The sequence below is a fragment of the Pituophis catenifer genome, unplaced genomic scaffold (genome assembly GCF_029215685.1).
Source record: "Pituophis catenifer annectens isolate HBS135680 unplaced genomic scaffold, rPitCat1.0.hap2 SCAF_7, whole genome shotgun sequence".
NCBI lineage: Eukaryota > Metazoa > Chordata > Lepidosauria > Squamata > Colubridae > Pituophis > Pituophis catenifer.
Window position 1 is genome coordinate 77,572,968 of NW_027256887.1, and position 12,103 is coordinate 77,585,070.

The 12,103-nt window shown below is 43.2% G+C and overlaps 1 protein-coding gene across 1 annotated transcript in view; it reads right to left on the reverse strand.

The window, feature by feature from the left end:
- ADA2 (adenosine deaminase 2) overlaps window positions 1-12,103 on the reverse strand; it is a 39,064-nt gene that overhangs the window by 5,993 nt on the left and 20,968 nt on the right. The window contains exons 4-7 of the mRNA XM_070946952.1: window positions 6,577-6,787; window positions 5,821-5,948; window positions 3,654-3,744; window positions 1,006-1,114 (exon numbers count right to left, since the gene is read on the reverse strand). Of these exons, the coding sequence (XP_070803053.1) occupies window positions 1,006-1,114; window positions 3,654-3,744; window positions 5,821-5,948; window positions 6,577-6,787 (539 nt within the window). The remainder of the gene's footprint in view (window positions 1-1,005; window positions 1,115-3,653; window positions 3,745-5,820; window positions 5,949-6,576; window positions 6,788-12,103) is intronic.

The following is a 12,103-nucleotide window of genomic DNA, read 5'->3' on the forward strand; positions in this document are numbered from 1 at the left end:
ACCAAACATTAAGCATTTGCTTAATGACTAAAAAAAGGCATAAATTCAAGTCAAGTCTCAATTTATGACCATCATGACTTACTCTGAAAATTCCAGGCTGGGTTAAGGTCATAAATTGAGGACTGCTGTAATGGGCTAATTGCACATATATAGTCTGCTAAGTAAGGTTGCCAACCAGGGTTAACTCCATGTTTTCCCTATAGTTTTCTTCCATCAGATCTAATTTTTAATCCTAACATACAGGATGTTCCTCAATCTCCATTTTTATTTTTCCAAGATAAACCTTTTAAGATCCCTATACTTGTCCTGTCTTCTTTGTCACCCTGGCTTTCTTATATCCTTCTGTATTTTGGAGAGCAAAGTGTGCAAAAATTTGTGGGAACAACAATCTGATCCTTAGCATTAATGAGTTCACCATGGATCCCTTTTAAATATCTTTTGTGGCCATGGACCATGGCCCTGGATTCCCAAGATTTAAAACATAACATTTCTTCAAACCTTCACGGACCCCTTGTGACAACATCTTGGCCCCCCCAGGTATCCATGGACCACAGGTTTGGACCAGTGTCATATATTGATGTATATTTACTTAAAATCACCTTCTGCTGTGTTCAAAAGATTCACCTCAGAGCAGGGGTGAAATTCAAAAATTTTCCCTACCGGTTCTGTGGGCGTGGCTTGGTGGGCATGGTAGGGAAAGGATACTGCAAAATCTCCATTCCCACCCCGCTCCAGGGGAAGGATACTGCAAAATCCCCATTCCCTCCCCATCCTGGGAGAAGGATATTGAAAAATCTCCATTCCCACCCCACTCTGGGACCAGCCAGAGGTGGTATTTGCCGGTTCTCTGAACTACTCAAAATTTCCGCTACCGGTTCTCCAGAACCTGTCAGAACCTGCTGGATTTCCCCCCTGCTTCAGAGGTAATTACAAAGAAGTTTGCAAAATTCATTTCCTAGTTATTTATTGCACTTCAAAGGTACACTGTGATGTATTTGTGCTTACCTGTCTCACCAGCATGAAAGAAATATGGCAACTTAATTCCTTTAGTTTTGGGCAAATTTAAAGCTTCTTTCAGCTCCGAGAGAGACTTTCCAGCATCTTCCCAACCAACCTGAAAAGAGCATTGCTCTGGATCAGCATTCAGTACTTGGATATTATTAATGTATCAATAACTATCATTAAAAAAACAAACAGATCTACTCTATTAATACAGACTTATAATGAGCAGTGGTGGCCCACTCGTTAGAATACAATCCTGCAGACTACTCCTGCTGACTGCCAGCAATTTGGCAGTTCGATCCTCACCGGCTCATGGTTGACTCAGCCTTCCATCCTTCTGAGGTAGGTAAAATGATTGTTGGGGGCAACAGGCTGCCTCTGTGAACCATTTAGAGAGGGCTGTCAAGCACTGTTAAGTGGTATATATAGGTCTAAGTGCTATTGCTATTATGATCACAAACGAGCCCAGAATTTATGTTGCTAAGTGAGAAATGTGTCAAGTGAGTTTTCCCCCGTTCTACAACTTTTCTTGCCACATTCACGGCTATCTTTAGAAGATCATTTGACGGCCGTGACCAGGGGGGCCTTCGCCCAGGTACACCTGGTGTGCCAGTTGCGCCCTTTCCTAGATCGGGATGCCCTTGCTATGGTCACTCACACCCTTGTTACGTCTCAGTTGGACTACTGTAACGCCCTCTACATGGGGCTGCCCTTGGGATGCACTCAAAGGCTACAGTTAGTCCAGAATGCGGCCACACGGGTTGTTACGGGGACTTCTCGGTACTCCTGTGTGACACGTCTCCTGCGCGAGCTGCACTGGCTACCGGTGGTTCTTCGGGTTCGTTTCAAGGTGCTGGTGCTCACCTATAAAGCCCTACATGGCTTAGGCCTGGGGTACCTGCAGGATCATGTCCTGCCATCCTCCCATCGTCCGGTGCGCTGACACAGAGCGGGCCTCCTCAGTGTCGGCTGGCGGCCCCCAGGGGGAGAGCATTCTCTGTGGGAGCGCCGACCCTCTGGAATGGGCTGCTCACCGGCCTCAGGACAGCCCCTGACCTCCTCTCCTTCCACCGCGAATTGAAGACATGGCTTTTTCACCAAATGGGCTGAATCCGTAGGGGTGATTTTTAATAATTTTAATTAAATTTTTAATTAATTTTAACTAATTTTAAATTGACTTTGATGTGTATGTAATTTTTTTGTTTCTTCTTGTAAGCCGCCCTGAGTCCTTTGGGAGAAGGGCGGCATATAAATTACATAAATAAATAAATAAATAAATAAATAAATACATTTGTTAAGTGAATCACTGCAGTTGTTAAATATGGTTGTTAAGTGGATCTGGGTTCCACATTGACTTTGCATGTCAGAAAAGATGATCACATGACCTTGGGACGCTGCAAACCGTCATAAATATGTTGTCAAGCATCCAAATGTAAATCACGGGGATGCTGCAACAGTTGTGTGAAAAACGGTCATAAGTCACTTTTTTTCAGTGCTGTTGTAACTTCGAATGGTCACTAAATGAACTGTTGTAAATCAAGGACTACCTGTACTATGGCATCAGCTGCAAACAATTGGCACTGGAAATTAGGGATCCTCCCTGGTTTTCCAGAGCAGGGGTCTCCAACCTTGGCAACTTTAAGACTTGTGGACTTCAACTCCCAGAGTTCCTCAGCAAAGCTGGCTGAGGAACTCTGGGGGTTGAAGTCCACAAGTCTTAAAGTTGCCAAGGTAGGAGACCTGTTCCAGAGAGTACAGGTCATCCTCAACGTATGATGACAACCGAGGCCAAAATTTTTGTTGCTAAGCATGGCAATTGTTAAGTAGGTTTTGTCCCGTTTTATGATCTTTTTGCCACAGTTATTAAGCAAATCACTTCAGTTAAGTAGGAGCCTGAGTGGCGCAGCAGACTAATGCTACTGTTAAAGGTAGTATTTAGCTTCCTGCAATTCCTGCGAGTTCAATTCCTGCCTGCAATTACTGCGAGTTCAATTCTCACCAGGCTCAAGGTTGACTCAGCCTTCCATCCTTTCTAAGGTAGGTAAAATGAGGACCCGGTTTGTGGGGGCAATAAGCTGACTTTGTATAAAATATACAAAAATATGAAGGCTATTGCTTAGCGCATTGTAAGCTGCCCTGAGTCTCCGGAGAAGGGCGGCATATAAATTAAAAAAAAAAAAAAAAGTGAATCTGGCTGCCCTCATTGATTTTGCCTGTTGGGAAGCCAGCTGGGAAGGTCATGAATTGTGATTACATGACCCTGGGATAGTGCAACTGTCATAAATACATGCCAGTTGCCAAGCACCTGAATTTTGATCACGTGACCACAGAGAGGCTGCAAAAGCCGTAAGTGTGAAAAATGGGTCAGTGCGGTTGTAACTTCAAATAGTCACTAAACAAGTGGTTGTAAATCAAGGATTACATGTAAAATGGAAGAATGGGAGAAACACTTTCAGTCTTGCAAGGTTCTGTTAATGTAATCTAACAATAAAGAAGAAGTGGATTTCCTGACTGAGCTTCTGGTCTGGGCTTCATTGCAGGGCTAAGGTAGTCGTGTGATGCCGCTTAAATACTTTAGCTCCCCATTATTTCATCCTCTTGTAGTCCTTCTGAAGTAAAACGTAAAACCCACGAGGAATATCAGGAATTACCAGATCAAACCCTGCTATAGTACTTGGGAACTTAGCTCTGAGGTCCATGGCTGTAAGAATGGCTTCTTTGATCTGGGCAAGTTTTTGCTTTCTGCAAGGCAAAAGCAGGAGAAAATATCAGGGGGGAAAAATGGTTGCAGATACTATTGCTTTGATTAAAATGTGCTGAGCAAATATTGGGCTAAACACATATGATGCCTGAAAAACAGAATAAATACCAAACCAGTTCACCGACAACAGGGAGAAAAAAGTCATGAGACAAGGGCTTTTTATTTATTTAGTTACGTCTATAGCAGAGGTCTTCAAACTTGGCAGCTTTAAGACTTGTGGACTTCAACTCCCAGAATTCTCCAGCCAGCTATGCACTAGACCTTACAGAATTTGCTGGCTGAGGAATTCTGGGAGTTGAAGTCCACAAGTCTTAAAGCTGCCAAGTTTGAAGACCTCTGGTCTATAGGGTATATACTCAGAGATAATCCCATCTGCAGGCAATACTTGTATACTAATGCGTTCACCCCAGGAGTGGTCTAACTTAAGGGGTCTCCAAACCTGGCAACTTTAAGACTTGTAAACTTCAACTTCCAGAATTCCTCAGACAGGAATTAGCTCCCTTACAACCTAAGATGTGACTGTATATTTAATCAGGCTCCCTTTACAATGAAAAGTTTGGAACAAAATACTAAACTCACATCAGCCTTGTCAATCAATGTTGGTGCCCCTGCCCTGTGTTAGGTCAGGGGAATCTTAGACGTGGCCTGCAGGGCCGCCCTGGAAACAGCGAAGGACCGGCCTGCGATGCCTCTGTCAGCAAAAACGCTACCCCTACTCCAAGCTCTGTTTTTGCTGGCAGAGGGCTGCAAGAAGCCGTCGTGGCCGAAAACGAAGCTCAGGAGCCTGGTTTTGGTGGCAGAGCACTCGGGCCTCCACAGGCGCCCCCGACACAAGTGACGTTGAGCTGACCATGCCCACCCTCGCCCCCGTGGTCAAACACCACCCTGATGTGGCCCTCAATGAAATCGAGTTTAACACCCCTCTGTTAGACTATAAATCTCACAAATAACTTTGAGGATACCAAATTGGAGAAACATGCCAAAAGGGATTCTTTTCATAGTATCAAACACATACTTTACACCGGAAATTCTTCTACATGCTCATTGTGATGCCAAACTCAATTAGGATTGGCTTGGAATAAGCCAAGTTATTCCTCACTTCCATTATAACGTATTTTAGGTTCACCCTTCTGAATATTCAGGACTCGCTACACCCCAACCTCCTAGGTGGTAAGGTTTAATTCTATCTTAGTCTGATGCCCATGCGCTTTCAAGCTCCTTCCCTTTAACACAGTGGTGAAATTCAAAATTTTTTACTACCGGTTCTGTGGGTGTGACTTGGTGGGCATGGCTTGGTGGGCGTGGCAGGGGAAGGATATTGCAAAATCCCCATTCCCACCCCACTCTGGGGCCAGCCAGAGGTGACATTTGCCGGTTCTCCGAACTACTCAAAATTTCCACTACCGGTTCTCTGAACTACTCAAAATTTCCGCTACTGGTTCTCCAGAACCTGTCAGAACCTGCTGAATTTCACCCCTGCTTTAACACTCTCCAACAAACCCACAAATTCTATCACACTTAGCTCTTTCGTATCCATTGATCTGGTTTCTATTCTAAGGAAATAAGAAGTAAGTTGGAGGAAAGGAAGGCAGGAGACTGGTAGGCCTTAACAATTCATCCAGAAAAGAGCTATGGTACGACAGGGAAGCTGTGATACCCCTAATGTTGCCCATTTCCCTTGTCACTGGCTACTATGATGTGGGTGTTGGTCTGTAATTCAGGATTTATGGATTCACAGTCCTAGTGGGCATCAGGAAGAAACATATCTCTAGATACTCATTGGATTGATAGCTATAAAGAGTATGATGGGATTTTTAGTCATTACCCAAAGGTAGTTTAATTTTTAAAAAATTAAGATTGATTGATTGATTATGTGCCATCAAGTTGGAGTCAGCCACACAGATGTTTTTTTCCAAAAAGATCTAATCCCAGCCTGGTCCTTCAGGCCTTTCAGTGCCAGTATAATTGTGCTCTTCCACCTTGCTCGTTAATATTAGTTACTTAAATTCAAACGTATGGACCTGCCCCAGTTGCAAAGCTACCTAGACATCCCTTACCGGAGGGTCGTATATATAAGTTTTACACCCACAAAATCAGGATGACTTTTTACAAATCTCTTAGTCACTTCTTCAAAAGCTGCCACAGCCCAAAATTTATCATGAACAGTTCCATCCAGCTCATATATCTGTGGGCAAAACAAGAACAAAAGTTTAAACCATGTGAAAAAAGCTCTTATAGGAAAACCATATATACCATACGTAACCATTTGCTAACATAGATCACCAGGAGGCAGTATACAACTAATTTCATGGTAAATCTGGACTCACTGGATTTATGTAGCTACTGGTGACTCTTATTCTTATTCAAACCACAGAATAAGATCTGGTTATATACGTCCAATGAGTCCCAGTATAGGACAAAACCCGTTATCTACTGCCACCTGGAAATAAAAGCACTAGATAGGATTCATTGTACATGATATAAAAATAGATTTCCCCTTCTCCAAGAAGGGTGGTAGAAGTCACATATGTGATGTAACATCCCTCCCTCCCTCCCTCCCTCCCTCCATCCATCCATCCATCCATCCATCTATCTATCTATCTATCTATCTATCTATCTATCTATCTATCTATCTATCTATCTATCTCTCCCCCCCTCCCAAAGATCAAAGGAGGAGGAGGAAGGGGAAGGGGATAGGGGAGGGAAAGGGAAAGAGGAAGGAAGAGGAGAAGGAAAGGGGGACAGGAAGAAAAGCAGGAGATGTAGAAGAGACGGGGGAAGAGGAGGAGAAGAAGGAGATATGTATATATTACCGGTGGCAGGATAACTCTGATTTCAACATACTGCACATTATCTTCATAGAGCTCCATCAGCGCTTGATACAAATAGGATTTAAACACAGGTGCATAATTAATAAGGCCAGAAGCGGTGTTAAAGATATTTTCAAATTTCTGCCAGATGATAGCTTGAGTTTGGTAGGTCTCCTCTGGAGTATCTGTTACTAGTGTTAGATTCCTCAGTAAACTGGAGAGGGAGAAAGAAAGGCATAGTGGCAGTTTAACAATGCGCACAAGAAGCTTGACTTCTGACTTGAAGAATCATCACAAAATCTCTTGTTCTTGGACACAAGCTCAAGATCAAGTAACCAGGGGTGAAATTCAGCCGGTTCCTACTGGATTGTATGATACGGTAGGGCCGACTACGCAAAGCCCCGCCCACCCACGCGGACATCATGACGTCCCTTTTTTGCAATGATTTTCAGCCATTGCGCATGCGCAGACGACATTCACACATATGTGAACCGATAGGGAAGGTAAGTGAATTTCACCCCTGCAAGTAACCTTTTAGATACTCCGAAGATCAGTTTCTTGCACAATCACTTTAAAAAATATATATATATATTTATTTTATGCAGACACAAGTAATAAACTTCAAGCCTAGAAGAAACAAATAAAGACAACCGCAAACAAATTAAAATATATACTGATAAGGAAAAGTAAAATGAAGAAAAAAAAGTCTTAAATATTATACTTATCAATAGTCATTGATTTACTAATGAACATGTTACATAATATGTTCAATAGAAAATATTATTGTAAAATATTACATCTCTGGCTTTGCCATAGTAGCACGTACATCTGCATCTTTTGATGGTAGAAAATAATCAAATAAATGATCTGAAAATAATTTTCCAAAGAAATAAATGACACCTTTTCAACAACCATTCCTTGAAGTTTGGAGTAATAACAAATTTCCATTTCTCAATATAACTCTTTTAGTTCTCTTACCCAGAATTACTAAGCATGTGTATTCTTTATTCTTTGTTTATGTTTTTATATTTCTTAACTGCTCTTTTCCTTCCCTGCCATAAGTTCCAGTGCACATTTAGTATGTTTGCTTCAGGTGTTACGGCTAGGAGTCAGTCTTATGCCTATTTGATCTGAATAATAAATTCATTCATCCCGCTATTTCAGGTTACTTAACTTTTTTTAGTGAATTAATCACGATTACTAGATTTGCTATGATCCATAAACCATGGCCAAGAACCAGAATATGCTAAACCAAAACCGAACTAGCCACAAAACAGGTGCAAAGATGCAAAAAGGGGATATGACTTTTTTTTACTTCCCAGTGCAGTTTATAGCTCTGGTATTTCCTGGTAATCTCTCATTCAAGCATTAACTAGTGCTGCAGCTATTGTGATCCTTATTAATTAAAAGAAAAAAAAACTGGGAAGCTATATAAGGTAGAGGTGGGTTTCAGCAGGTCCTGACCAGTTCTGGAGAACCGGTAGCGGAAATTTTGAGTAGTTCAGAGAACCGGTAAATACCACCTCTGACTGGCCCCGCCCCCATCTATTCTCTGCCTCCCAAGTCCCAGCTGATCCAGAGGAAATGGGGATTTTGCAGTAATTTTCCCCTGGAGTGGAGAGGGAATGGAAATTTTATAGTATCCTTCCCCTGCCATGCCCGCCAAGCCACGCCACACCCATCAAGCCATGCCCATAGAACCGGTAGCAGGGGTGAAATGTAAAATGTGTTACTACAGGTTCTGTGGGCGTGGCTTGGGGGGGGTAATGTGACTGGGTGGGCGTGGCCAACTTTTTTTTTAAAAAAACTTTTCAAAGCATTTTTTTTAATGCTTTGAAAAATCTCTGGCGATCAGGCAACTCAGCTAGGATCGTCAGAGAGGCTTTTTAAAAAAATGCTTTGAAAAGCCTCTCTGCCGATTAGGCAACTCAGCTGGGATCGTCAGAAACTTTTCAAAGCATTTTTTTTACCACCTCTTCAACCAAGAGATTGCAGAAAAAAATGCTTTGAAAAGCCTCTGAGGATCCCAGCTGAGCCGCACGCTCATCAGAGGCTTTTTTTTTTTTACTTTTAAAAGCATTTTTTCATCAGAAGAAGCATTTGTAGAAAAAATGCTTTTAAAAGTAAAAAAAAAAAAAAAACCTCCGATGATTGTGCGACTCAGCTGAGCATGGTGTGGGGGGTGGGTGCAGGGATTTTTGCTACCAAAACACCCGTCGCCATTGCTACCAGATCGGGCAATCCGGTCCGAACCGAGAGCATTTCAACCCTGACCGGTAGTGAAACATTTTTGAATCCCACCACTGATATAAGGCAAAGGTGGGTTTCAGCAGGTTCTGACCAGTTCTCGAGAACCGGTAGTGGAAATTTTGAGTAGTTCGGAGAACCTGTAGTAAAAATTCTGACTGGCCCTGCCCCCATCTATTCTCTGCCTCCCAAGTCCCAGCTGATTGGGAGGAAATGGGGATTTTGCAATAAACTTCCCCTGGAGTGGGGTGGGAATAGAGATTTTACAGTATCCTTCCCCTGCCATGCCCACCAAGCCACGCCCACCAAGCCATGCCACGCCCGCCATGCCACGCCCACAGGACCAGTAGTAAAAAATTTTGAAACCCACCACTGATGTAAGGTAAAGATAAAAGTTCCCCTCGCACATATGTGCTAGTCGTTCCCGACTCTAGGGGGGCGGTGCTCATCTCCGTTTCAAAGTCGAAGAGCCAGCGCTGTCCGAAGACGTCTCCGTGGTCATGTAGCTGGCATGACTAAACACCAAAGGTGCACGAACGCTGATACCTTTCCACCAAAGGTGGTCCCAATTTTTCTACTTGCATTTTTTACATGCTTTCGAACTGCTAGGTTGGCAGAAGTTGAGAGAAGTAACGGGAGCTCACCCTGTTACATGGCACTAGGGATTTGAACCGCTGAGCTGCCGACCTTTCAATCAACAAGTTCAGCGTCTTAGCCACTGAGCTACCATACAGTCCTTAATATTCTCTTTTGAGGCATTTTGAAGGTAGCTCTGTGTACAAGAATTAGATTTTCAAAGCACTCAGTGGTATCCATTGTGTCAGCTTAACATTACCTAGGCTCTGTGCTGTTCAGTTTATTTATTAATGACTTTCATGTGGGGAGAGAAAATATGATCTTGAAAAAGATAAACAGGACAGGATTAAATTTGTTAAAGTGGAATAAGATAGATGGGAATAACTTCAAGTTTCAGGAAGTTCTTGACAAGCTGGAATAATGGGCAGAAAAGTTCCTTCATCTAAGTAGGAAAAGCATGATTATGGGATGTAGGGCACCGAGCTGAGCAACGTGGTTTTTGAGAAAGGTGTTTTGATGGAGCACAAGTTGAATATGAGCTAACAATATGTCAGTGTTAAATACAAGGTCAAGATCATGACAAATCATTGTTCCATTCCATTTGCTTATTCTAGAATGTACAGTATCTAGAACATTGTGTCTAGTTCTGGGCACTGGACTTTGTCCAAAGGAGCACACCCATGAAGAGCAGTGGCCTGGTAAGAAAAGATTGTAAGGAAAGATTGGAAACCTTGGGCTGTGCTTAATCTGGAGAGGGAAAAAATACAGTTATGTATAGTAGCTGTCTTCAAGGATCGTAAACGCTCTCATGCTGAACATGGGAAGGAATCCTTTCCATGTGGATCAGTTGCCATAACCGTATCTCGGATCCAAAGAAGAACATGAGAATCCAAAGAAAAGATGATTGTTTTGCAAACAAATAAACTGGGATGCTGATTTGTTATTACTGCTAACAATCATATTGTTATTACAATTATAGAGAAGAGAGAAGACAGCATGTTCAGAGCAAAGTTTAGCAAACAAGATGTGCTAAAACTGAGAATTGTGCAATTAAAAGTGGAACCCCAGAATAAACAACTGGCCAGATTCATGGGCCATGCTGCAGCAGCTGAAATGCTGAAGATCCCGGTGGTGGGTTCCTCCCGGTTCGGTCTGGTTCGACCGAGCCGGTAGTGGTGACAATATGACGTCACCGAACCGGTTCCCCCCTCCGCCCTCCCACCCCTCCACCCACCCACGTTATTCTTACCTTTTATTTGGTCCCATCCCCAATCTATTGCTGCCTCCTGAGTCCCAGCTGATGACTAGAGGGAAAAAAACTGTTTAAACTCTTGCCGCGGGGCTTCAAAGGGCCGTCCTACAGCTGATCAGTGTTAAAAGCAAACAAATGAGTTGGGTCGTAAGTGCGAGGACTGGTCGTAAGTGCAAGGACCTTCCAGAAATGACTCTGACCAGCTAGTCACGCTCACCTAGTCACATGACCTCCAAGCCACACCCACAGAACCGGTAGTAAAAAAATTTAGAACCCACCCCTGGAGGATCCTACTGGTACCAGATCAGCAGGAAGTCCACCTCTGATGGGTATCCCAGATCCAGCATTTCTGCCCTTCACCTGGGAAGCCTTAGAACAGGGGTCTCCAACCTTGGCAACTTTACGACTTGTAGACTTCAACTCCCAGAATTCTGGGAGTTGAAGTCCACAAATGGTAAAGTTGCCAAGATTGGAGACCCCTGCCTTAGAAGACATTATGAAGAAGGCACCAACTACTTAATCCAGGGACTGCTTCTCCCTCACTTGGTTAATTCTTCTTTTGCAAGAATTAGCATCTCATGAGATTAGCCTCAGGGTGTAAAAATGCAGATAGCACTAATGTCTGCTGACTCTGGGGGTTGGGAGGAGAACTTCCTTCTTTTTAGGAAACTGAGCAGAAGGAATGGGAGGAAAGCTGCTTTCTGAAAGCTGCCCCGGGAAACATTCAGTAAAACCAGGCTATTGGGCTACTCTACATTTTGGATTCACATAATGACACAAGTTATATATCTAGTTCGCATAAACTAGAAATATAGGCTAGATTCATAAAAAACAGATCATGTCACAAAAATATATGGAAGGTCAATGTGCACATGGACCTACTAACTCTTCAACTAACTTGGTTGTGCCATTAAATATACCACATTTCATTTCAGTTGATATCTTGATATTTAGCAATCTTATTGCCAAATTTGGACAATAGGAACATCTTTGACTATATTAGTTGTAAACAGTGGTGAAATCCAAATTTTGTTACTACCGGTTCTGTGGGCGTGGTGTGGCTTGGTGGGTGTGGCTTGGTGGATGTGGCAGGGGAAGGATACTGCATAATCTCCATTCCCTCCCCACTCCAGGGGAAGGATACTGCAAAATCACTATTCCCTCCCCATCCTGGGAGAAGGATATTGCAAAATCTCCATTTCTACCCCACTCTGAGGCCAGCCAGAGGTCACATTTGCCGGTTCTCCAAACTACTCAAAATTTCCGCTACCGGTTCTCCAGAACCTGTCAGAACCTGCTGGATTTCACCTCTGGTTGTAAGCCCAAAGGGCTGCCACATGAAGTGGTGAGTTCATTTGCATGTCTTCAGGTAGAGGCTAGACGGGGTGTTGGAAATGCTGGATTGGATCGTTCACTGAGTAGGCAACTGGACTGGATGACCTCTAACATCCCTTC